The sequence below is a fragment of the Copidosoma floridanum genome, unplaced genomic scaffold, assembly GCF_036245765.1.
Source record: "Copidosoma floridanum isolate Cflo_tuat_1 unplaced genomic scaffold, Cflo_Japanese_pri ptg000005l, whole genome shotgun sequence".
Classification (NCBI taxonomy): domain Eukaryota; kingdom Metazoa; phylum Arthropoda; class Insecta; order Hymenoptera; family Encyrtidae; genus Copidosoma; species Copidosoma floridanum.
Window position 1 is genome coordinate 4,168,387 of NW_028321882.1, and position 27,983 is coordinate 4,196,369.

General features: G+C 35.9%; 1 protein-coding gene across 1 annotated transcript in view; it reads left to right on the forward strand.

The window, feature by feature from the left end:
* LOC149375650 (cuticlin-3) overlaps window positions 1–27,983 on the forward strand; it is a 705,303-nt gene that overhangs the window by 138,613 nt on the left and 538,707 nt on the right. The window contains exon 4 of the mRNA XM_089598075.1: window positions 5,747–5,996. Coding sequence (XP_089454201.1) covers window positions 5,747–5,996 — 250 coding nt within the window. The remainder of the gene's footprint in view (window positions 1–5,746; window positions 5,997–27,983) is intronic.

Below are 27,983 nucleotides of genomic sequence, written 5' to 3' on the forward strand. Positions count from 1 at the left end.
GCTTCCGTTTTTTTACTACTCGAAAAATTTGATGAAAGTCTCCACCTAAAATTACTATTCTACTTCCAAAAGGTTTACTACTACTAGATAAATCTTTTAAAGTCCTATTAACGATTTCTAACACTTTTTTCGGTATCATAGAAGCTTCGTCCTAAGTAATTACTTCTACATTACGTCATTTTTGTTTATTTGGCTCAAACTGGAAGAACGCCCTTTCTATGTGGCTTAAGTCTAAAGGAAGTCTGAAAGTTGTTCTTCATACTTCTTTAAAAGCAGACCAGTAATCATTCCCCAGCGTAGAAAATTTATTCCCGAGTATTTTCAAAAAATGCCATAGTCTTCCGAATTCTGTAAAATATATTTAAACATATTACTTCTATACTAACAGTTAATTATATCATTTTTTAAGGCTTAAAAAAATATTAATACAAACCTTATTTTAAAAAAATTACACTTATAATACAATAAAAGGGGAGGTTGGTGCACGGAGCACGCAGTGGGGTGGAGCCCTACTAGTATATATGTATACATATTTCTCCCCGTACTATATAGTTGTATTTACAAAAGTAAGTCTCAGCCCCCCTGCTCTTTCCTCTTCACCCCACCTTCCCTCAGCTTCCCCTTAGCTTCCCCTCGATTCACATTGTTATTTACTTGTTTTCACATCATTTTTGATCAAATTATATGTAAGTAACCCCCCCCCTGCCCCCACTACTCATCCTCAGCTTTCTCTAGCTCCCCCTTCACCCCCCTCAAAAAATGCTTGAGTATTTGAGTAACCTTCCACGCTCCCCCAGCTCCCACTTCTCCTCTTCAGCTTCCCCTTGCTTCTCTTCCACCTCTTCCTTACCCTCCCCCCAAAAAAATACTTATTTATAGAATATTTTACCATCTAAAATGTTAAAAAATATATGTAATTTAGTACCAAAGTCATACCTTATTTTTAGGGTTTTTCAAGTCCCTTATCATAGGTCCCCCTCTGTCTATTCTCTTCCTGTTACTCTATAAAATTCTTCATTAATGGAGGACTTTATTTACGAAAAAACAGAATTTAGGAGCAGGTATAATTAAATAGACAAACACACCTAAGTTTTTGAAGCAATAATTCTTTTTGTTGCTTTAATGTTGTGACTTTTCATGTGTCATTTGAACCCATCTGTTTTCTTAAAACCCTGTCCACATTTTTCATATATCTTTTTTTCATGGTTTTATGAATTAACTTATATTTGTTTAAATGTGACGATCTTTGAAGTAACATATTTTTGAATTACTAAAAAGTTGCTTGCTAAAAAATATTTTCAATTTCTGATTTATTCTCAGATTCAATTTAAATAAAAATTTTTTTTGGATTCTTACATCTTTATAAAGCAACGTATCATTGTCCGTGAGAGAATAAAGGTTTTTTTATATACAATTTTAAGGAATTAAAAATCTGTTATAGTGATCTGTTAATAGTCATAGTCATAGAAAATGCTAATACAAAGGGAAACTGTTTTCTATATCGTTCATCAACTTCTTTGCGAGTCGCGTATTCTGCTGTTGTGAACTCATACTCAGCCTGCATTGATGATTACACGAGTAATGTTGTTGTTTTGTCTACTTAATCTGTTAGTGGGGGGTCTGAGCACGGAGCTCTACGAGCCCCAGTAGCCCCACTAGTATATGTATACACATATTTACTGCCAACTCGTGTATGTCTATATTTACAGCTTAGCTATTATTGCTGACGGAAACGACTGAAAAAGTTGTATGAACTCTTTCGTGGAATAAACATCTTATTCATTATATTTTAAGTATTTCGCCACAAAGTTGTTGCTAAAAATTATTAGTACACATAGAACTTATCATTACATTTAAATTAGTAGAGAGTGTGTGCTTGGATACCCAAGTAAAAGGTTATACTTCTTTTATATTATATGGCAGATAACATAATTATAAATATAAATATACGTTCCAGGAAGTAAGACTGTGTACAAAAGTGGTGCAATTATCGTTGGAATGAGTATACTTACGTTAGTTGGGTGTGGTTTTAGTAAATATTTTATTATCTTATGACAGAACAATCATAAACTATATTTTATGGCCCAATACGAAATAAACATTTAAACAGTATGACAGCTGGCCAGTTTCAGACTTGCCCCTTTCATCAAATCTTCTAATGGTTTTAAAACAAGTTCCTAGTGACTACGCTAATTACATCTGTAACGTCACGCTCACATTTATCACGTACGCTAACATACTTATTCCTAGTTTATATTTAATAATTAAAATATGATTGTATCTTAAAATTTAAGACATGCTATTTCGTAGTACCACTTTCTTTAACATCATAGTAGTTTATGCAATTAAATGTCCCTATAGGACGTTTATTACATATAGGCTTGTTTGACAGATATTATTCAAGAATCAAAAGTATGCTAAAAATAGCATGGAAGATACCTCAAAAAAATTACATATTGTTCAACTGTACCTTTTTTCACATGCTTAATTTTAAAAATTCACAATTTAACATGTAACCTTGCGGAAAAATCACTTAAAATTGCATTTATAAGATCTATACAAGCCTCTCAATTTTTGTTTGTATAAAAGATTACTTTTAAATACACATGTTTAACTTTCAAATTGATCTTAAATTTTTTTTTTGTTTTTAATAATACAGAAAAGAAGGGGAGTAGTATGCGTATGTATGTAAGTAAATCCATTTAAGAGAAATAATTTTTACCGTTGCTGCATACATTTGTGCTCCTTTTACCTCTGAATTTTGGGCTGAACTTTTTCCTTACTAACTATGTGATAAATGATCTCAAGTTAAAGAATCACTTTCATTACAATGGAGAAATTATAAAAAACTTATACGGAATAACAATGCATTACTGTTTTATACAGTACAAAAATTTTCTTTTTGACTATGGAAATTTCAAAAAAAATTAAAACGCTGCATGCATAATTATTTACTTGTATTAAAAGTAACAAATTCATGATAAGTGAATAAATATTTAACAATACACATGAAAGCTGCTCTGCTTGTTTACACTAATCTTCAAATTTTTGAAAAAAACATGTACTTAAGAAATATATTTCATTAAATCAATTATTCTTTTAGTTTATAATTGAACTTAATAAAGTTATTTGCAGTGTAGAAAGATTTATATTTAAAATTAGATATAAACTGTAAGATGAAGTAATCAAATGATTTATACCGGGACCACTCATAGCAAAGTGGGTAAGTACCTTGGATAGTATGCAAGAGGTTGATTGTGAAAATGTATTTTTGTTTGTTTTTTTTTCTCTTTCTTAAATTTGTTAAGAAAATAAATAAATAAAATTCAACATGTATGCTGTAGTACGGTACCGTAACGTTGTGTAATGAGATGGCGTTGTGTGGTGTACAGAGGACTGATAGTATGTTAAGGGGAGTGGGGTAGAGGGGGGAGAATCAAGCAAAATCCACTTCAGTTACACTGTTTCTTAAGGTCACCAGTCTATAATCGTTGATTTCCTCTGTAAAGACGAACGGGCCTATAGAAGTATAACTTTAAAAATTCTGATTAACATACTATATCCAATTTTTCTTTCTATTGTTAGAAAATTTTAAATTGCAACTTAAACGTTAAAAGGGTGCATGAGTGCCGTAGCGGACTTTGAAAACTCGTCTGCATGGTGCAATCGTAAACATTAAAATGAATTTTTTTTATTTTCACTTATGTAATGATAGCAACCGTGCTAAAGTTACTTTATAACAGTGTCTTGTTTTCATGAGTTACCTAATGGGCCGTATCATACTACGAGTAGAGAGAACTTCTCTGTTCCTGTATCAAAATAAATGTGCAACATTGCAGTATCGTCTGGCAACACTGTAAGCAACATTCCTTGATATTTTAACTGTACATTAGCAAATTCTAATTTCATAATTAATTTTTACCTGATTGCGATGGCTAAGCTATCCACATGATCATGCAACAGCTTAACAGACCAGATTACAAAAAATAACAAAGTTGTTTAAGTACACATATAGTGTTTGTGTCTTTTTCATTCTTTTGTTATATATCTCTACTTATTTTCTAAATTAATTGATTTTTTAGATCCAGACAAGATTGTTACTTTGTAAACGTAGTAAAAAATCAAACAAAGAAGAAACTTTTACTTTTTGTATTAATATGCGCGTAAATATTTTTGTGTGTATGTGCAAGACATTTTTCTTTCCTACTTATACTGTCGTAAAAACAATTTCTTTCCTTAATTTTAGGCATTATTCTTAGCACTATTAAATATTGATATCTAATTCATATGCTATGTAATAGCTCCTTCTTGAGTAAAAAATATCTCTAAATATTTTGTTACCATGTAAAATGGAACAATAAGGAAGAGCATGTCAAGTGGGTGGACAGTAACAAAGCTATCAAATATGTTTTATCATACTTACTTATTCCATTCCTATCAAAGCTGAGGTCAATTGATTTTAATTGGTATGTGGGGAGCGACACTAAAAGCGTGCACAGGGGTAGAGGTCCACTAGCATGTACTTACATAAAAGAGTATCGAGGTCTGTGGAGTTTGGCTGTGCGGTAAAGGGATTCATGAAGGCATGAGTATATTCCTTCATTTGGTAGAAATTCAATGTTTACTCTTTACTGTATTGTTATCGATCTAGTGAGTTGACTTGAAGCTGCTGGTCGGCTTTTTCTTCTGATTCTTTCTTAAGGCATTACAAGGTATGGTGGTTGTGCCTGTATTTTAACTGGAGTAGATAATGAAATTGGTAAATGTCTATTTATTAAAGTGAAATGGTGACGGAATGATTTCTAGGAGGATTGACTAACTGTTATATGTGGTCATAAAATAGTTGTCACTTAATGATTTGCTTGATTGTAGTTTCGATTAGAAGTGTTGTATAGGAAGTGTATATACTTTAAACCTTACAAAGTATTCTAATGGCGTCAATGTTTTTATGTGACATTACTGCAGGATCTAAAATGCTTCGTCGAAATAAAGTGAGAAAATATATCGCAGTATTGTCATGATGATTTTATTATATTGTTGTTATTACTGTACAGACTCTTTGGATTATGAAAGAATCTCAGAACAATGAAGTAGAAAAAGTAGACAAAATGTCTACACTATTTGTTATCTTGTGAGATGTTGAAAGAGTTCATTGAGAAATATGCAGGGGGGATATGGGGGTTATATAAGATGTTATACTCAAATGACTATGTACTATAAAGAGATGTATGTATAGTAAAGTAGCAATCTACCAACTGAATGCAAAACCCTTAGATTTACTGACCATTTGTTTTTAAAGAGATTTATCTAGAACTTACTTGGATAAAGTATGTGAACTTTTAGAGTGTAGTGTTCCCATCTTTATCTCTTAAAGAGTCTCAAAACAAAAATTCAATCCTCATGTTGACGAGAATATTAATAATAAAGTTACTTTTTTTTTTGTCTTTCAGTTGTTTTAAGCCTGTACTAGAGAATAATACAACAACTAGACCATATAATTATTTAAATATAATTTTTTACTACATTCAAGTAAGTAATTAGTAGTTTTTGGTACACTGTTGTGAGTGTTGCTAGATAAACTACTATCAGTAAATGTGTATGATTTTCAAACCAAACAAAATTACTGATTTTTATTTTTACTCAGCAATACCATGTTGGATTGATTAGCTATAGTTCTGAGCAGAAAAAGCCTCTTATTTGAAGCTCATGACATATAAATCACTATTTTATGAATTATACTTTATAGGTAGTTTATGTGGGTACAGAGGATGGCCACTCATACATTCCAATGCCATCCCTAAAAAATCGTCCCCTACATCCGAATAATCTACAAACTTTACAAGGACTACAAGTACTTGCAAGCTTGGGTACAAGTTCTAGCAGCAGTATTTCAACAACAGGTACCAGCATTGGCACTGAGGAAGATTGGAGAAAGCACCCTGAGTCTTGGGATCGTGAACACCGTCGTTATCGTCCAAATACAACAAGAGTTCACCGTAAGTTAACATTCGGGCTACCCTGCATTCAAGTATACATATTTGCATGTCCTTGTTGGAACTTTTTTTAAATTTCTTACTTGATATCAAGTAACAACATAATAAATCAATACTCTTACCTACTATATAATAAATAATCAAAACTAACTAACCCTTCAATTGCATAAGGCTTACATTATTAAAGGATAGCAAACTTAATCACTGCTCATAATACGTATAATACTCTAAATAAAGACACACTGTTATCACTAAAGATTTTTCAAGTTTCTTGGTTTTTACGTGCTGCTACCAAACATTTCAAAAAATTTCAACTGACTGTAGGCTTATAGCTCAAAATATTCATAATATAACATTACACAGTACAAAAAAAATCTTTCTAACTTATATTAAACATATCATATATTAGTCTAAGGTCACAGTGGATTGAATTTAAATCGTACTTTACGTCCCTAGGGTGCAAACTACAAACAAGAGCATTCAAAGGGTTCCGTGTTTCACGTTTGTACCCAAGTTATGTACATTGTTTTTATTATAAAGGGTGAAAAGTACAATATCGAATTAATGGGCACACCTTGCACTCGGTAAATCACTTTGTGCCCTAGGGAAGAACAGAAAATTTTGGCCTTTGGGTGTAAAGTAATAACAAGGGTCAAAAGTCTATCCCGAACAAGACAAGTGGCAGTTATATTTTGCACCCTTGGTAATAAAAGAGGCTTTAAACTATGAAATACTTCTATTTTTACTGCATGCTATCCTTGTTTGGAATTCTTGTATTTGTTTTATGTATTTGCTGGCAGTTTATTAGTATGTAAATTTCATTTCATTTTAATTTTTTTAAGCAAAACTTCTGTAGGCACACCTTATACATAAGGAGGTGATCCACGAGAAGAGCGAATGAGCGAGTGAGCAAAATGCTGCCATGCACATAAGTATCTATTTACATATTATATGAACGTATACCAGCGCTGACTGCGCCACAGGCAGGGAATCTGTTTGTCTGTCTCTTTTCCTTTTTCTTCTTTCCTCTCGCATGCGCTTAATAGTGCGACGCAGTACTCCATCTATAAATATAATATAGCTTCTCTCTATCTCCATGTATAGAGTAGGTATACGATTCTTTTTATTTTTTTTTATTTTTTATGGTGCACTACGTCCTTCTCTGGGTACTCGGCACTTTAGGGACTGTGGATTAATGTGGATAGTAAGGGTGTATGGGAAATCCATTCCGCATTCGCGTAGATAACCAGTCCTGTGGGTGGGGAAACCACTTGGGAAAAATCTATCCCGGAACCGCCAGTGTATTACCTAAGTTCCGAACAATGTATATACAGTTTATAGATATTAGGCCTGATTTTCTTCACACCTCCTGCGTACATTGTCGTAACAGTAAAAAAAAAGTCAAACGATCTAAAAAATTACCAGCGCAAGCTGGTAAGGAATGGAAGAATAGTCAAGCGGTCACCTATCTGACTACTAACTACAGCTGACTCTGCTTAACCTTCCAGATCGATGATACTGCAACTCTGCTGCTGCACTACCGTGTTGGTAGTAGGTATACCTTTTACTGCATGGTGGAAATCCCAACGTGGCTGTAATACGGGCTAAACTGGGCCTCTGTTACAGCTTAGATACTGTCAGATCAATAATGTCTGACACATAACATCTCTTGATCTTTTTAAAGTCTTCGAAAAACATTGTTAAAATCGTTTTTTTTTTTTCTTAATTTATCTTGTTACTTGTATAAATGAATGTAAAAAACGTACGTAAAACAATAAATATTTATAATACGACAGCTTTACTTTTAAAAACAAGAAAAAACGCTGTATCTTGAAAGGGAAGCAAAATTGGCTGAAAATGACAATTTCTATGGGTTTCCTAAAACAGATCTATCTGATCAAGGTGCACAAATATAAAAGGGTTTGGCTACGCATGACAATAATCTCAATAATGTCTTTTTTTAACTGTATCTTAAGGTAAATGAGAACGAGTAAAAAAAATTTGTCTGTTGTATACCACGTTTGAAAAATTAATATGGACTTAATCTTCACATGAAAATTCTTCAAATTAATCTTTACTCTTAAAATTCATAAAATAGTAATATCTTAATAAGGAAGCTAGATAAACCCAAAATAACTTTATTCACGGGCTTTCTAAGGGGTCACTACATGATTGAAAGGCACAAACAGAAAGGGCTTAGACTATGCACAAACATAACTCTAATTTTTTGGTTTTTTGACTGTGTCTTGAAAAGAACAAGTCAAAAAAATTCATTTATTCAGTAGGGCATGTTTGGAAAATAATCACGGACATTGACAAAATCTTCTAATAAATTTTTTAACAACATAATCTTTCAAAATCAGAAAAACAGTCGTATCTGAAAAAGAAAGCCAGATAGGTTGAAAATAGAAATAATTGATAATGTTCTAAAATATATAACATGGATTCATATGAATAATCATAGAAATCCTCAAAATAATAGATCACATCTTAAAAACAAAACTACAACCTCAGCTACAATCTTCACATGCTTCATATCAATTGATTTATTTTTTGTTCTCTATAATGTATTATAAGAAAATTTGTCACTTGACCTAAAACCAATACGTTTTTCATCAATTGTAAGGTCAGTAGAAATAAGTTAAGCATAGGTGAATTTTAATACTAAATTATGAGTTATTATAGAAAGCGAACGAGATGAAAAATTACTATTTTACAATGGTAAATAGCTATATGTCTTTTTTTTTTCTTAATCTAAATAAGATGTAGTGGATTATTTTACTTTTTTGGAAGTTAAAATTTAAAACAATTTTTGTTTGTCGGAGACGAAGATTCCAACAAGAACTAACAGGACACACATAATGTCATATCAAATGCACAAATATTAATTTTAAATAAAAGGAATTTCAGAAAATCACGTAATCTAACATTTTTTTTAATCAAAACTTTTTTTTAAACCATAAAATTGTAGTGCTAATATTAGGCTTAAGCATATTTCATTATATATTGTTCTTAAATTCTTAGTGAAATTTTTTATGGCATTTTTAGATGATAATCTTTATCTAGTTTCGATTCTTACTAATAAAAACACATAAAATTCATGTCTATTTGATTAATATTATTCTTACATACTTTTAGTCAGTTTCAATAAAAATACTTATTATATCTGTGCTATATTTATACAACTAAAACCTTTTATTACGATATTAAAAATTCACAAAAAAAGGAACTTGCATTTAATAACAGAATAACGTAAGGTTATTATTAATAAAATAATTATAACGTTTATACAACAATAATTCTAAGTAACTACTAAATTATTTAGTTTGTTTCATTATCTTCCTAGTAGTAAGACGTTTAAAAAGCACTATTCTAATTGTAGTAAAAGTAAGCTCTGGAATCATAGTTATTTGCAAACAAAGTAAAACGAACGTCATGGCTGAATGTCAAATAAGCAGTGTTGGAAAACTGTAGTGGCTGTTAGATGAAACAAAACTAAGGCAACTAATTTTTGAATACTGCCCAATACTAGCTTAGTAAGAAAAGAAAGCCTTTTTTCAGTTAGGGCGGAACGTACTGATCTAATCTGGCTGAAACTACTTTAAATTTACCAGTTATTATGTTTTAGTTTTTCATGCTAAATTAAAACCTATTACCATAAAATAAACTCTTAACAAAAGTTCACAGTAAGCACTTTTCAGGTGCTACCAATTACCGATGCATTTATTGATTATTTACAAAGTAGAAAGTTGTTGAATCAATATTAAAAATATTTTATCTATGAAATTATATGCTAATACAGTTTCGAAATTAATTGGTTGCCAACATATTTAGTTCCTTAGTAATGTAACTCCACTATAATCAAACACTTATACATCTTGAGAACATTGAAGCCTAATAAATTAAAATATAATGATGTTTTATGCGTTTTTTAAGAATGGTTTTTATGATGATGTAGGATGTAGTGAAGTGATTGTTTTGCAATTACGGACTAGCTTACTAGTTTAAAGATGTATAAGTGATGACTCATACGTTTTTTTTGTCCTTATAAATAATCGTAAAAGAATGGAGGTTCCACTGTGCTTACATTCTGATGTACCTAAAGTTAAATACATTTTTTTGGGATCAAGAAGATTTTAATTATGTCAGTAAAACAACCTAATAATCCTTATATATTAAAAATGTGCATTAAAAATTTCAGGGAAATAAATAACCAAGCGTTAAAAACATTGCTTAATAATGTACATCTGCTATAAGAGACTATAAGTTATAGATTAGGAGTGCATTCTAGTTTAAAACTAAACATAATAGCTGTATAACTGTACGCAAGCATATTAATACAAAAGTTAATAATTAATCAATATTACTTTTTTTTAATGATTTTGTAATAAATATACCAGACTTTTGCTAGTACTCTTTTTTGCTTATCAAAACAGAATAAAAACTCATAACAGCTTCCAGGACTTATGAATATTTCTTAGCAGATGGCTTAAGTCAGCCCGTACAAATCATTTTAGTATTAGGCAATCATATTCAAAGCACAAATAATTATTTTGAATATGATTTTATCAGTCCATAAATTTCTTTTTCTTAGAAAGAATTATAACGACTGCATTTATTATCATATTTCTGGAGGTATCTTACATTTATCATCTGGTCATCCAGTTCTTTACGAAAAAAAATTGTTTTTAATTTAGTTGATGGAACAATCTTACTTTTCAGTACACGGTTTCACAGGGTGAATGCTGCTTGACTAAAGAACCTTTTGTTAAATAATACTGAGCCTTAAAGCTTTATTTAAAAAAATATAAAAGCGAGAGTAAAAAGACACGAACATATCAATCACTACAAAACTACCATAAATACTCATCCCGTTTACAAAATTGGTGTACCATATACGTGCGATAATTTAAAAGAAATATCAACCATGTTAAAATCTGACAACATTCACACTTACCTTCTTCTCAACAATAAGCTTAGTCACGTCATCTGTTTAGGAAAAGATAATACGAATAAACTTATAGAAACAAATGTTGTGTGCTTATTTTATTGTAAAAACTGTCCGTCATCATATGTTAGTGAGACAAAAGGAGCTGCAGAGGTCTGCATCAATAAACATAGAAGGATCAAAAATTTTGATTTCGTTGTTTGAGCACATCAGAATACTTTAAACCATGAATTCAATTGGGACAGTACCAAAATTCTTGACAAAAAATCTACTTACAAAAACAAAAATTATTTCTGAAATGCTTTATATAAAACAGGATAAAAACAACATCTATTAGAAACAATATGTACTTTCCTTTACCACGAATGTTTAAATGTCCTGATCAAACTCAACACCCTCGATCATCTACGTTTATTGCTTTGCCTCTACAAGTGCCGTTGTGTTGTGTAGTTTATTGTCAGTCTATCTTTCAATCTATGATGACTGACTCAAATTACTTACAAATTCTTGCGTACCTATGGTAATAATACGTATCTCAAATTTTATTCTTGTGTGTATGAGTTTAATTATACTTTTTTTTTTGTGTTTAAAATTTTTAGCTTGATAACGGTGATACAAGTAGTCAGAAAAACATAGGAACAATTAAGTGGCGCAGATGGTTGATGATATTCATAAGGCTGCAGAAGCTTGAACGATGATATTGCTGGTTCTTGTTTATTTTACACAGGTGTTTAACTGAATAAAGCCAGCCTTGTTGCTAAAAATATGGAAAGGCAGAGATTCTTTGACTCGTCGTGTGCCTACATTCGATTGTATTTTCTGCATTACCAGCAGGTTATCATGGGTAATAAAGGCAACATATTTTATTCTTTGATCCGACTTTCAAGTGTATATGACGTATCCACCTGCTCAATCTTCTTATTGTACCTGGTGAGGCTTTGTATTTGGCTGAAAAGTTTACCTTTGTACCTTGTGATGCTGTAAAGTCTGAAAAAGAGGACCCTTTAGAGCTAACCGTTCCATGGGTGAGAATTGACATTTTTAAGGAGTTTTTCCGGATTAGTGCTGCCTGGTTGTGGTATCGCCTGGCAGGCAAAGTGCGTTAACCTTATGAAAGACTGTGCTTCGAACGGAGCCTGGCAAAGTTTCTTCTGCATGATCATTTCAAGCGGCCCTAGCTTATATAGTGATAGAGAAAAATTACTGTTTCTGTAATCGAATCTTTATTAACAGGGTAATTAGATTGTCTTAAGCACACCCCCACCTATAATTATGTTTAATGGAAGGACATGTTCCAATCAACTATCTAGTTGGCTGTACCAAACTTTTAAAAATCAGTAGTGACTGAACTTGACGAGCTGATCAGGTATTGGTCTTCCCTCGAAAAGGAAGCCTCTATTTGTCTAGACATCTCTAGAAAAAATGTACTATGAGTTTTTAAAAGCCGTATAAGTGGTATTTGGGCCTCATGGGTACTTATTTCATTGAGAAATTCCAAGAAGATCTCAATAATTTTCGATGAGATTTGAACTCACGATCCCTCGAGTTTCTCTGGCATGTGGCTATGGGACACTATTTCAGCGCATATAAGTTTGGCTAAGACCCTTGATGCATTTGAGAGCTTCTTGTATGAGCACTTATTTATCCAAGCTGATTAGTATTGTATAAAATTTGATTTTGTTGTGATAATGATTTGATAGTTTTCTAGTTTCAAGAGTACTTTAATAATTAATGTAAGCACGCACCGTTTTAGTATGGATATTTTATCGCACTTTACTACTTTTTTTATGTCACTGATTTTTGTCTCTTTGCGTTTTACTGTTGTATGATTTTTTTTATGATACTTTCGCTTATTTAAACTGTAATTATACATTATTTAATTTGTTGCCATTTGGGTTTTTTACTTTTGGTATGAAAAAATTCGTTTACAAGCAATATCTCTCACACTTTTTCTCTCCATCCAGTCCGTTTTTTGTGATGCTAGAGCAACGATGGGGCCAACGGATGCCGTTACTGCTGCATCAATGGCTTATAGATGTGAAGGCGTGGCATCGCGTGGTACCATTCGTAATACATCATATTTATTATCTTACATCGTTTTGCTTTTGTCCTGGCCCATTAAAGTGGGTCTTACATGAAAGCCATGTCCAGCTCGCCACTCACTTGACTGTATATGATGAGCTAGTGGATCTCAAAAAAGATAAAGTTATATAATATGTTAATGAACAAAATCTGATTTGACTGTTAAGGCTTTAATGTACCTCAATATTTAATATATTCTAATAAAAATATCCTAGGGATAGTAGGAAGCATAAGTAATGTGTTGTAAAAATTTGTTTAACTAGTCATGTACGCCTGTTTGAGTGAAGCCGTGTGACAATTGGGTAAAGTCCCTGCCGTGTCCAGGATTGTGTGTTACTTTTTCAATGTTTTAAGTGTTGGGGCTTGGGCACATCACTGTTAATTGCACTAATCAGTTGTCTTGCAAGCAGTATGCTGGACAGCATTCTTAGTGCAAGTGCACGATATCCAATGGACAGAAACATCACTACTTGAGCTGTGTACATTTAAAGTTGAAATATGTTTCTTATACCGCTTTAAACAGGGAAGCCCACCTGCTGTTAAGGATAAGTGATCGTAAGGTTTCCTCAACAAACTACGCATTGTGATACCGACTTATTAAAAGTGATGCATTATAATGCACAATCTATTGAGCCACACTTTCAGGAGAGAGGATCAATAAATCAGATCACTCTTAAAAATAGTTTGCATATTTAGTGGGTCACTTGTATTATTTATATAATGACTTAATTGTTTCTAAAGATATTTCTTGCAATGTTTTTTTATCTTCCACTAATATTTGAATCGTTTTAGGAAATTTTATTAAATTAAATTTTGTTATAAGATGTTATTTTCTTATACCTCATTTGAGTTGTGACTGTATAATTGTAAACTTACGTGTTTTCTTAGCTGATATTGATTTTGAGTTCTTAGATACAGCAACAAACTGATCTGATTTAATCTGATCTGATTTATTATGATAGATTTAATAGTGCAGTGGTGGCGTCACTGCTTACATTTATAATTTTATCTAATTACATGATATTGTTCACTTAGTTCTTGGTGGGACCAACTCCTTAAGACTGTAGTTCATACTGCTTGAGCTGTTTGTTTCATATTATAAGTTTTTTGCACTATTGCATATAGCGGACGTCAGTGTGGTTTTCGGTTAGATACTATTGGAACTGCTTTGTTAACTATTATTAATATCAACATAAACTGAACATAATTAACATTGATTAAATTGACAATCCTACACCGTACAGTAAACTTCGCAACTCATTTGCAACTTGAGGCCTTTCAGTTACCGCTTTCGGCCAGACATTTTATATAGACACGTCTGATAGCACTATTAGTTTTATCTGCAACAGTGATCTTAACATGGTAAAGAAGCCCCTGTAGTTCAGTGCTCCTGGTACTTCTAGGCATGACGTTATTTTGTTGAAAATTTGCCATCCACTTCTGGTGTTTGATACTCGACTTAATATTTTCCGTTTATTAAGGTGTTTCGTTTTCGTTAGTTTTAAGTTTGATCTTGCTTTGATGAATTGGCTATCATTTGTTTACTTACTTATATTACGTGTAAGAAAAAATTCAGTTTTTTACGTCTCCCCTTAAGAAACTTTTAAACATATTTGTACCACTTCACATGTTCACTCCTTGACATTTTGACATTGTTCTTGCCCGTAGAAGATGGATGAAATCTGGTTTTCTATTCAAGCTTACAACAAATAGTGGAGATCTCATCATAGGATCTGGCATGATATTCGTGGAGTGGCTTTTTGGCGTTTGCGTAACAAGATCTAGGTTATGTCCCAGAATGCTCTTGGTGCTTGTAATAGAGAAACACTCTTGTCTTGAAGGTATCAAGTAAATATAGAGAGATGTTATCATAGTATATGAGCTTTATTAAGAACTGTCGATCATTAGCTTACTAAGCTTTATTCTTTCTCGTTTTGCTTACAACTAAATTATTTTTCAGGCGATCACAGGTAGCTTAGGCTTAGGGGTGCACCCGGGTGATTTAACTTTGAATTAGCTCACTCATTCTGTGAGGGCTTCTTAGGGTACCTTATTTGGACCACTTTTGTTCTCATTGTATGTAAATAGTCTGTCCGTTGTAGGTATGTCATGTACTCATTATTTGAACGCTGATGATGCATATTTGTGTTACAACATGTGTTAGACAAAAAATAACTATTACATACATAACTTACATGAGTTTTTCGGAAAAACATGGCCACTAAATCTATTGAAGCCAATCTTACCCTAACTCTTAATCATAAATTTATTGAGAAATGTGACATCCTGAAACTGCTTTAAGTGATTCTAGACTTCACTCTCCGTTGGGGCCTATTTTCTACTAAGACTTTTTGTAGACGTTATGCTACCCTTGCAAAACTTTAGAAATACCGTGATGCTTTTTCTCGTTCTACTTAACTTGATGTTATCAGCCCACCAATTTTCTCTTACTTTTATGTATGTTGATAAATAGTTTCTTTTTTGTTTAATGGAGCAAGGAAGGGAAAGTCTTCAGGTCAGATTTATCCAGGGCCTATAGTGCCTATAGTGCCTACCGACTAAGAACTAACTTCCGTGCATGGGAAAGATCTGTTAGGACTCTTCTAGAAGACAAACATGACCATAGAGAAGAAGGGAAATGAAAAGTAATAGAGAATTTCAGAGGCAGGTTTACTCTTCAAGGGATAAGAGGAGGGGAACTTACGCATTTGGGTGAAACTGGAATAGTGGTTTGCAGCAGAATAGAAGTAAAGAAGCTCAAGTTTTGGTGGAATTATATGTACGTAAGATGTATAAGTCCACTTTGTATTTTGAGGCGCATTAATGTTTGATGTAAGTATTGTATAGGGTTGAGGCTGTAGAAGTTACAGTGCGAAGAAGGGTGCTTGTAGGGGTAGCATGCAAATTTGAAGTCACGGATTTTCATCAAATCATGGAGATGCATCCAAAGAATACATGAGAGATAAAAGACCTAAAGTATTTGGGAGACCTAGAGAATTGGAAAAACGACGTTGAACCCGTAAATGGTTTGAGTATTCTTAATATGCCATGGAAAAGCTAGGCTTGACCTCAATATCCTTATGAAACGGCCTTGAATTTCCTTTAGTCGGTTTATATTTGCAGTACCCAATGTTGAGATCGGATAGATACTGGTGCTCTTAATGATAACGTTGAGGGTGCGCAGATTGTTTTTTTGGGAGCTTTTTTGTTGTTAAAGAAGTGCTTTAGCTATATGAAGGCTCTATATGCCTTGCCATGAGTAGACTAAACGTATCAAACGTACGTGAGTCGCTCATTTAGTGTGATGCCAAGGTACTTGGCGGAGTTTTTTTTTTTTTGTAGAGAGAGAGGAAATGCATTGACGCACACCGCAGGAATAGCGGTAGTGTGGGACTCAGTGGTTATTTTTTATTAGACCACTCATACCCACTAAACCCCACCCCCATGCTACGTGGCTTTTGTTCCACTCCGGTACCGCGTTAGCATAACTTCAGGGTGGAGCCACCAGGGACAACATCGTATTTCACAGCATGAGCGAGTAAGCTCACCATCAATTGCTAGAGGTGCCAATCCTCTTGAGTCCTAAAAAGGACTCAGGATCCCTAAAAACCAGTACCCGTTCTCTATCGTTTAAGCGTTTGATGCTTTTCCTTGCTGGTAAGTGAATACACTGAGTGCAGTGAGGGTCCACATTCCTCTTCATACTTTTATTCATACATGCAATCATACATGCACTAAAAAAAAGAAAAAAAACGCTGCTTAGCCAGCAGCCTCAGCACTCTGCATGGCAGCTCATTCCTTTTTTTTTTTTTTTTTTGACAGATCACTGACCTGACGTAACCGTCCACCACCCTCCATCTCTCTTCGGTGCGGAGCATCTCAGAAAGGATGTTTTCGGAAGTGGCGGTCACGCCAAGCCTGTCCACTAGCTGCTGGCACTCATGGTGCCATCTCTCATACACGAAAAACGTATGTTTGGCAATATCATCCAACGTGGGCAGTAAACACATCTGGGAGATACTTACACTACCACGCAATGGAGATAGTCATCGAACTGACCATGCCTAGAGAGAAACTGAGTGAGGTAATAATTGACCTCTCCGTGCCCTCTCTCCATCCATGGTCTCAGGCCTAGGATCAGCCGGTGCATCCATCTACCCACACCAGCATGATCCCAGTCCTGTTGCCACGTCGTCAACGTTTTCTCCCTTCTGATGTCATCACTTTCGTCGCCAGAGCCCAAGAATTTCCTTCGCTACTCCAGTGCAAGCAACACATGGGATTGTTCGTGCTATCACCATGACAATAGCGGAGGAGATCTTGTGGTAGGTGGAAGTGATCCTTAGAGATCTGATGAGTTGCACCGAAGTGAGGCGCTCTCGAACGTCCTGTTTCGCAACCGCATCTGCCCAGACCTCCACACCGTACAGTAGTATCGAGTTGAAGACCGATGTCAGGAGCCGTCTTTTGGCCTCTCACGGGCCCTCAACATTCGGCATTAACCGTGAAAGCGCTCCTGCAACCTTGGCGGCTTTGTCGGCTGCTCTCTTGATGTGCTCCCAGAAGGTGAGCCGTGAGTCGACCCACACTCTCAGGTAGCGCACCACTAGACTTGCGCAGATTGCCTCACCCACAATGCTCAGGCGAAGGTCTTCCCCGAATTACCATTGCCTGATGAGGACGACCATCTCCGTCTTGTCAATCACCAGTTTAAAACCGTGATCTTGCAGCCACTCCAACACTATCACGACCACCCACTGAATTTCACGCTCGGTTTCGTCTCGAAATCTCGCTGTGACGTGCAGTGCTATGTTATCAGCAAAGCCCGTTAGCTTGACTCCCGAAGGCATTTTAAGGCACAGGAGTTCATCATAGACTAGGTTTCATAAGTCACGGGCAAAGGCAGAGACCTGTGCAACTCCCGACGACAGGCACCTCTCTCTTGGTCCATCCTTCGTGTCGTACCAGAGTACTCGGTCCTGGAGATAGCTATCCAGTATCTTTCTAATCAAGTCTGGTACATTCTGGCACCTTAAAGCCTTCATTGTGTCGGACCATTTGGCTGAGTTGAAAGCGTTCCTAACATCAAGAGTCACCAGGACACAGGCACTCCTCGTCTTATGTAAGGGTTTTCATGTCTCCCTTACCGACTCAAGAACCTCAGCCACAGCCATGATCATTAAACGTCCCATTCAAAACCGGTACTGATTGTCCGAGACACTAATTTCCCCTCTTAAACGAGTTCGTACCAGCCTCTCGAGCATCTTCCCAGAATTGTCCAGCATGCACAAAGGACGGAGCAACTACGGAACCAAGGTGGATAGTTTGCCCTTGTCCAAAAGGACGAGCCTTTGGATCTTCCATCACTCGCTGAACAGTCCAACGCATTGAGCATCTGCAGCAACGCGTTGAGTTTTTCCACGGCTATGACCTTAAGGACTTCGGACGGCACCCCCTTCGGACTAGGGGCCTTGCGGCCTGGCATCTCCAAGACAACAAACCTAAATTTATCGAAGGTAAAAAGAGGCACCTTGCCTACACTTATGTCCTCATGCCTTCTCTCGGGATGCTCTGGAAAGAAGCAGGAGACCACCCTCTCCAAGCCACGCAGTCTTTTTTGCGCGATGCGGTACCCCAATTTTTTCCTTCTGCTGGCTTTACCAATGTTGCCTTGGGCCTGGCCCTGCAACGTCTCTCCTTGTTGAGTTTTGGGATTTTCACCTTTTCCCCTAGGGATTTGGTCCCCTCAGCTTTTTTCTCCTTTTTTGGACCTTTGTCTATTCAGCCTCTTTTGCCAAATCGTCAGGCGCATCACCTCCTGTATGTGGCTGAGATCCAGCCCTTTTTGCCTTTTTTGAGGCCTTTTCAGGCGTCGTTGTTGGCTTCCTCTCGCTTCCTCTTTGCCTTTCACCGCAAACCAGATATTCTCTTCTATGGTCTTTGTCGTGATGAAGTGCTTTGCCATAAGCGCCTCCAGCTCCGCTATTGCCCTAATAAGGCTGTCCAACTCTGCGTCAGCAATTTTATCCGACTCAACCTCCTGGTCAGGCTTAGCCACACCATTTGAGTCAAGAACAGGAAACTCCCTCTTAAAGTCAGTCTGGTCCATCCAGTCTCCAGTCTTTTCCTTTCCTGTGGTTCTATTTTTGGTGTCCATTCCTGCAACAAATAAGCTTTATCCCGAGATCCCCACCGACCCATCTGGATCCCCTCGTCTATGGAGGCAGCTGGCGCGGCCTTCCCAACACATGACTGTAAGAGGCGGCGCTGGACTGGGTGCGTAACCCTGGGATATAGCACGCCCTGCCACGCTAGTTCACTATTACACCCTTGAGCTTCACGCCCCAACCATAAATCAATCCACTCTCTGGAGAGTTTACGGCAAACATCACACAACAAAACGCACTCATCACACTAGAAAGGGCCTGCAGCCAGAGAGAGCCAGCCAGGCAACGCCCGCAACCCCGTCAGCCCCAGCAAGGCACTAGAAGACCAAGCCCATGCAAGAGCAGAGCAATAAATGCCCAGTTCCTACGCCAGCCCAGATCAATAGGCCCACACCGGAGCCAACTAGGCCAAAGCCGCAGCGAAGACAGCTCCCACCAACCACATGCCCTTCCCAGTGCTAGCCGATGGGCTAGACCTGGTTTGGAGCCTAGCCTTCCATCTTGCAGTCAGCAGGAGCCAAAAATAGCTTGGGTCACCTCGACATACAACCTAAGTATCGCCTTACTGCCCAGGATCTCCCTTTGGCCGCTCACGGGTCGCACCGCACGGAAAACACGGTGAGCCTTCTGCCCTCAGTTTGGGACCACTTATTAGGAGTTCCCAGAAGTAGTAAGCTGGGTGATAGGGTATTGTTGAGGAGTTGGTGTGATGTTCCTTCATGTCGTATCCACCCCACATCACGAGCCGGAAAAAAAACAGCCACCACCTCACGAGCCCCAGCCGTGCAGGAGAGTACCAGCTGGTATGCACTATATGTGCCCTTCATATATACCCTCAATAGCCAGACTCCTTAGTTAAAAGGTTTGCCGCATCTCTTTTGTTACCGGACGTACGATTTTATTAGCAGTAGAGATACCTGGGCTTTCCCAGTCACCGCATCGAGTCTCACCTCCTCCCCTACCCTGGCGCAGGGTCGCAAGCGGCCGCACCCCCCCCCCCCGTCCAACGATAGAACCTAACCATGGCATAGAAGTATGTCAGTATTAATGCTTCGAAGTTCTTTAGGAATTATGTAATAGGATGGGGGATTCAAGAAAAATGGTAAGAAAGTGTAAGAAAGAATGGTACGCTGTCAGTTAAAAGCTCCCTCACCCTACCAAAGCTGCAAGCAGCACGGTCTACGACAAGGTTACGCATACCGTGGAGGAGGTAGTACTTGGCAGAGTAGCTCCAGTTGATTTCTACTTTGTTAACCCTCATCTTCTGCAGCTTTTTCCTTGGATTTTTTGAGGAGACGAGTATGGCTGTAGTCTTTGCCTAATTAACGACCAGTTTTCAAATATTACACCAGTTATGGAGAGTGACAATATGCTTGTTTAAAAGAATGACGCGCAAAGAGTGATGTTTTAACGTGCAGTTTGCTATGACATCATCTGCGTAGATGTCAGTGATGTCTTTGCAATGGGGTAGGTCGTGACAAAAGATGTTAGAAAAGGTGGATGAAAGTTTAGAGCTTTGGGTGACTCCATAGGTTATTGGGCAGCGATTGGTAAGGAGGTCACCTATTTGAACACTCCTACATCTAGAAAAGTTATCGTGGTGAAGTTTTTGTTAATGAGGCTATTAAAAAGATCTTCGGCTACTCTCAGAAGATGGTGTACTGCTGAATGTCTGGTTCTAAAACCGTACTGAACGTCTGAAAGGATGTTGTCTTCCATGGCACACTGGCTTTGGTGGGTGAGGATCACGCTTTTAGTGATTTTACTAGGCAAGGAGAGTAATGTAATGCACTTAAGGGGTTGCTGAGGAGCTTTCTCACCTTGGAAGGAAGATGACCGTAGCTTCCTTCTACGTGCTAAAGAAAAACGAAAGCACATCACGGTGTTCACAAAGATGAATCTGCAAAAATCTTTACTTTGTCTGAATTTAGTAAGTAGAGTTTATACCCTTTTTAAAGGGTGGGGGGAAGGAACTTTGTTGCAAAGTTTTAAGCAATTTTGAGGTGAGACTCTGCCAAGACTATAAATTTGTTAACTACCTTGTTTTGGAATTCGAATACTTGGTATTTAATGGCTCTTTCTAGACCTTTTGTTCGCGAGTTCTTCACTTCTGCCAAAGTTTCTGGACTCTTTTCTTCCTTTCAATGAGATGCCTAAGGTAACGTGGGAGTTTAGATACGTGTTGAAAAGCTGTGGTTGTTATATGGACGTCTTTAGTGGACCTATTAAGTTTGACCGTAAATTTGTCAACTGCTATATCAAGTTTCGTTTGGGATCTTATGGACTGACATTTAAAAGGAGAGGATTCTAGGTTTCAGGCAAGTTGGACCCAGTCTATGTGACTGGTGGTAACGTGTATAGTAAAGAGAAATCTAGGGATATACATGTAGACAGGATTGTGGTTGCAAGGAAGGTCTGGGGAAATTCATGGTTCTGTAGGGATGGTCAAGTTTTTTGTCAGGAATATATCTAAGATATCTAGGTCCTAATCTAAGAAAATGGTATAATGAGTTGGTTTAGTTGGAATATAATATTGATGTTAAGATTACGCAAATGTTGAAGTGCTAGCTTAGTCGTTTTGTGCGTGATGCTGTTCTGATTCCAGTTAAAAAGTCTGAAGTCTCTGTCTTGCGTGCTAATGTTGTGTTGCCTTCGAGACTTGACACTCTTTGGTCGATGATGGCTCATGCCCCATGATGGACTGGAGAATAGTTTCAGTTGTGAAGGATGTGTTAGGCAGAGGAGTTCGAGGTTAAGCTTTTGTATAATATTGTTGAAAGGATGCCACGTTTGCGCACGATATCTCCAGGGAAATGGTGTTTGAACCTCTGGCTGTTGGACGGGAGGTAAAATTAACAAAAGGGGGAGGAGTGGCAGTAACTTTTTTGAGATCATAAGCTCTTTTTTGAACGATTGTGGGGAACAGGCATGGTGCTCGACGTCGCAATTTACGCAATGTAAGAAAGCTTTGTTAGTATTTTTTAGACAGGTTGTGGTCTTCGCATCGTTGGTCATGCAATAGACACAAAGGACGAAGGGTACTTTTTTCTAGATCATGTCTAGGAATTCTGTTTCCGTGTAGCCAATATTGTCTCTACAGATAGCGACTACTGTCTTACGGTCCTCGTAAAGCTTTAGGGTGGTCAACTCAACCTTTTTCTCATCAAAGTCTTGGATGACTTGTTGAAAGCTGTCAACGTTATTGGGGTATACGCTAGTACTACAAGAGGTGGTCATGACATGGTGGTCAGTGATGTCTTACACGACGAGGAATTTGTTGATTTTGGAGTATATTTATTTTCTGATCTAAGATTGTGAATAGTGGAGGTGCCCTCTTTTTGTACATGCTATTAGTTTTCTCCGTATCAAGTTTAGCTGGGTCCTCAAGATAACCGTCAAAAGCGTCTTTTCTTTCTGAAGACTGTTCAAGTTCTATGTCAAAGAGTTCAGAACAAAAGAGTGTCGATTCAGTCTTCGTCTTTATACACCTTCTTTTTGCTATGGGTTTCATGACGGGCGAACCCGTAGATGCGTTCTCTACCAGCCTTGGGCTGTACAGAGAAGGAAGCTGCTTTTTTTTCAAAGTGGAAGAAATGAGCAGGAGTAGGGGAGGTGACTGATTGGTGACGGAGTTGTTAGATTCGGACCTTGTAACGGAGTATTTTTTGCAGCATAGGGACATTTCACAAGTAATATCACTAAAATGTTTTTTTTGTTTGTTCAAGTGGATGAGTTTAGCAATTTGCTGGTTAGATTGTTCCAGCTGAACATAGTACTCACTTACAATTTTTTCTAGATACTGGTTCTGCTGCCAGAGTTCAGCAAGTTAGGCTATAATCTTGCCTACGAAGTTGGACAACAAAGGAAACTAGGTGATACTTTGAACACTCACACTGGTACTGTCACTCATACTGGCACTGTTTATCGCTGGAATCTTGGAAGATGATGAGTCTGTTTAAGAAAACACCTTTTCAAATGAATTGGTCATAATGACCTTAAATTGTACTTCACTGTATTTATTGTTTGGCTGCAACTTTGTCAAGTGCCAGCCATGCGGGCCACCCCTGAGGGTGGCGTGTACGTGGGTGTTGTTCTTGTCAAAAGCTTTCACGTAACGTGATGTAATCGCTACTAGCAAAGAGAGAGGGAGCTCTGAAAGGTCCATTTGGAAATAACTTATGGCAGAGTAGTAAGCGATACATAATGGGCTTGTACAGAAAGCGTGCCTTCTTTACGAGTGCTACACCAAGACTGTTGGTAAATAGCGTAAAACTTACCTGAAAAACTAGTTAACAAGTCGTCATGCTGCAGAAATGCCTTTTTAAGACTCGTCTTTCATTTTGACCCTACATCTTCAATTTATGCAGGCCCTTATCTAACTACATATTTAATGTATACAGAAAATCAGGTATTTAACCTTTTACCAAGTAGCAGCTATACCTCTCCTTATTCTGTGGCAGGGTCAGCCGGTATCTCTTGCCAAGCCGCTTCAGTTCAGGCCTTTCAGGGTTAGCAGCTCTCTTGGCTGTTCCTAGTTTTATTTGATCATTACCTATGCTAGTACTTTATTTTACCAAAACGTCTTCTACATAGCAGTTTTATAAGTACGGAATCACCCTACCCATGATCTGAAGTAATTTTTTAGTTAGTCTTACTTTACGGTGCACCTGTATAGATATGTAATTAAAAAGGTAGTTGATTCTGCATAGCTCCTGTACTTATCTGCTCATGACACGTTACTTTTTCTTATATCATTCAATTTTTTTATTATATTTTTTGTTTTCCTAATACTTTTGTTGTATTACTAAAATTTTATATTAATTTTTACATTTTTTTTTACTCAACAATCAGTTTTAAACTCTATACATAACATTTTTTGTAACACGTGCTATACGAACATTGTGAGGCTAGTGCTTACATGATAGCCCTGTCACTTATTGCCAATCCATAATATGCCTTGGCATTGTAGGACCTCAAGTCTATTATGAAATTCAACAAACTAAAATAAGCTCCCTCTGGCTTTCGGAGTAGTCTCTTTGTGCCTTCCTGGCGCTATAAGATAAGACTTATAGAGCTCTCTTTTTCTCTTCACGTGGAGAGTGCAAAAATGACATGGTCGTCATGGGTCTGTTGTCCATGTCCATGTTTTGGAAAAGTGATGGACAGAGTATAGTACTGCTACAACTCATGCTGTAGGACGATGGTAAATCTTATATGCAAGAATATACATACCTACGTACGCACGTACGTGAATACAAATATGCTCAAACTCTTGATCATACACTCGAGCTATCTGGTACACTCTTGAGGTCTTAAGCAGTTAATTGCATAGACGCATGCTGATAATTTATATTAGAATGCTAGTTTAAAAAAAAAAATAATGGTAGATGTATACATATGTATAAATTCACACTGATTTATGCTTAAGAAACAATAAACAGCAATCTTTAAAGAGTTTTTTTTCCGTATCGGAATTCCTTCACGATTTTTGATATTTGTAAAGGTGACTGAGTTAAATGTACCAACGGTATCACACTATAATGTAGAAAATTTGGCCTTCTATTCCTGGCCGATGTAGTAAGGTTAACTTTAAATATTGGCGTTCAGAGTCACCTTAAAGTAGACTGGATCTCCAATTCCTCTGTAAGGGAGAGAGTCGATGACGTTGGTAATGGTGAGGATGAACATGATATAAAAATTACATTTTTACCTGATTTATGGTGATAGTAGCATATAACATCGCTGGTTATTACATGAACATTGATAACTGGCGTGTACAGCAACGTATCTCTAATTCAAATTCGTCAAAAAAGTTTTTTTTAACAATCTGTTTTGAAATAAAATCCGTTACAAGATTTTTTGATTTTGGCCCAATTGACACGAGTTTATTGTTATGTGGGATGCCACAAAGTGTAATTTGAGGTGAATAATCAACTGCGTAGCAACGAGATATTTGTTAGTAGTGCAGCGGTGTGGCTTTCGTAACCAAAAAGTCGATAATGCTATTGCAGAAAGTGACGTCACCGATTAACGACAATCACAGTATAAAATACTTTGACAATTTAAAAATTTTTCACAATATGCTACAATATTTATTTACAATATGCAATTTATTACAATGTGCTTAAATTTATTTGTTTATTGTACACCTTCATTGTCGTTAAATTCAAAGCTGAAAATTAAGAAATCTTAATTATATTAACGATTCAAACACACTATCGGCCAACTAACTTTTTAATATTTACTTTGTGTTAAATAACTCACGATTAATACTAGTCAACACGCTACAAAAACGGTAAGCTTTAAGAGTTATGCAATCGAAGCATCTAAAGATTTCCATGGTTACCAACTATTGAGACAATTGAGCACAACTTTAGTAAAATATATACTTACAATTGGGATCGTAGATAACAGAGACTTGTAGGAGTAATAAGCTATGTCAGTACTTAACCAAAACTCCATTTAAGTTTTATTTGAACCCTCATAAAACAGCCACATAATCCTACAGAATCATTACATGGTAGATCCTTAGTAGGCTTCTGATAAGTAGAAACTTAGTGGGAACTTTCAACGCACTTGATTGCTACATGTCAGGTACCAGGCTAAAACTGTAGGGGTATTTGGCTGTTACCTCCCCGGCACTTGGTGGGACTTGGTTGTCACTTGGTAAGACCATAATCATATGGTACAGCTCTTGTTTGATTTTCACTTAAGAAAATTATTTTACATTACATTAAGAGCAAAAAAAATTTGCTATGTACCCTTAACGCTGCTAGTGAAGACAATTGGAAACGCTACAGGCAGAATAAACAAAGCTTATAAAGTTAAAGATTTAAAAGACTGTTTAAGTGACAAAAAAGTAGAGCAGTAATTATTTTTTCAAATGTTAGTACTTGTATTGCCGTTTACATGCTTGATTAACAAATGTACATATGTTGATTTTCTGAAAGACGTTAATAATGATGAATAAAGAAACATCATTTTAAAATGTTCTCTACTCATGATATGGGTAAGAAGAATATCAAACATTATTTATTTATTAATATCTAAATTACCTTTCTATGGCTCAGTTAACATATAACTAATCAGTTTCGTTAAAATGAAAGAATTAAAAAAATTTTTTAGATTATCAACATGACATGACATAAATGAGGAATATAATACACATAGTGTTGAAAAATATTTGTAATTAAGGTCAATATGCAATAAAAATGTCTTTCTAAATAAAATATGCATTAGCATATATAAAAGATTATAAGCTTTTGTTTTATATGAAATAATCTATGCTTTACTAGTTTTTTTCACTTAAAAGATAAAATAAAGGTTAATTTTGAAGCACGTGGTTTTGGGCAATTCGTTAAAGATTCGCTTGGTTTTAGGCAGTTTTAGTGACTTCTAATGGTCGGCTTCATTACCATTACAAATAATTTGGCAAATACAGTCAGCTGAACTACTTTTCTTGTCCCCCCATAACTTACACAGCACTCTACATATTTATTATCAATAACTTCTATTTTCAATATATTATTCTAAGCCTAATTCTCAGGATAATTTTTTTCATCTATTTTGCTACACCTTTAGGATGCAAATAAATAGACTTAATACGTATTTATGTAATTTAAAATGAAAATTTACTAATGAACCATAATGTTATCAATCAAACATATTTAAAATCATATTTCAATGGTTTTTAAGCTATTAAAATTTATAAATAAGCATAGAGTTCCCAGTGTATTCAACTTTTCTTGTGTAACTATTATTATTATAGAATTAAGTATTTGTTATTCAATACATGTATTAATAGGACAATAAAACATACTAATAAGAACTTCACATAAAGATAAAACACTGAAAAGTGTAAAAGTATCACCTGTTAAGTGGTGACTTGCGTAACCAAAAAAAATCTTTATTTTAGTTTATTAAAAACATATTTAGTTTTCTTTTTTAATGATGAAATTTAAAGAATGGTAAACAAGTGATGCTTACCGAAAGTCATCACCAAACAAAGTTGACTGCGTATTTCGTGGCTTTCGTAAATGGCAAGTGAAACTGGAGCGAGCCGCTAAGCCTAAGCACATTAACTCAGCAAGTACCACCTCACAGCATGTTAGACAGAGATGTTTTAATTAAAGCTTAACGCAAGGTACATTTTTTGCATATCGTTTTAGTTAGTAGCCCGCTCATTGAGTGTGGTCCTATATTATTAATTTATTTCTTAAATTTAACAGACAAATCCTAATATCTTAAACCAAGCTGTTATAATGTATTGTGATACGAAATGAAAAAATTAGTATAACAAGTGTTAAAAAATATCTAGTTAATTAATACTGAACGAAAATTTAATTTCCAAAAAAAAGTTGTACTAAATGATCGTATGAACCTTAAATTGCTAAGAAAAAAAATCTTAATGCTGTCAAAACAAGCACTCTTAGCAAATTCAATGTGCATCAAAAAGGTAGAACCATGGAAAGGTATTACATTTGCCATTTGTAGGTTGAATTCCTTATGATGTTTATAGAGTAAATCCAGTCGTTATATTTTTACCTGGAAAAATTAAATCTGCCTACATAAAATTATCGTACCCTTTACTCAGCAATAGCAGCAGATCATAATTCGTACTTACAGTTAAACATAGTTACATTGAAACAATGTAACATAACTGTTTATGGTTATATATGCTTAGCTGTCAAACCTTTAAAAAGACCCTTTCTTATGAACAAATGTTAAATTATTATGATATTATGACCTGGAACGAAAGTATTTGAATACTGTGAAATTATACTTACATTGAAG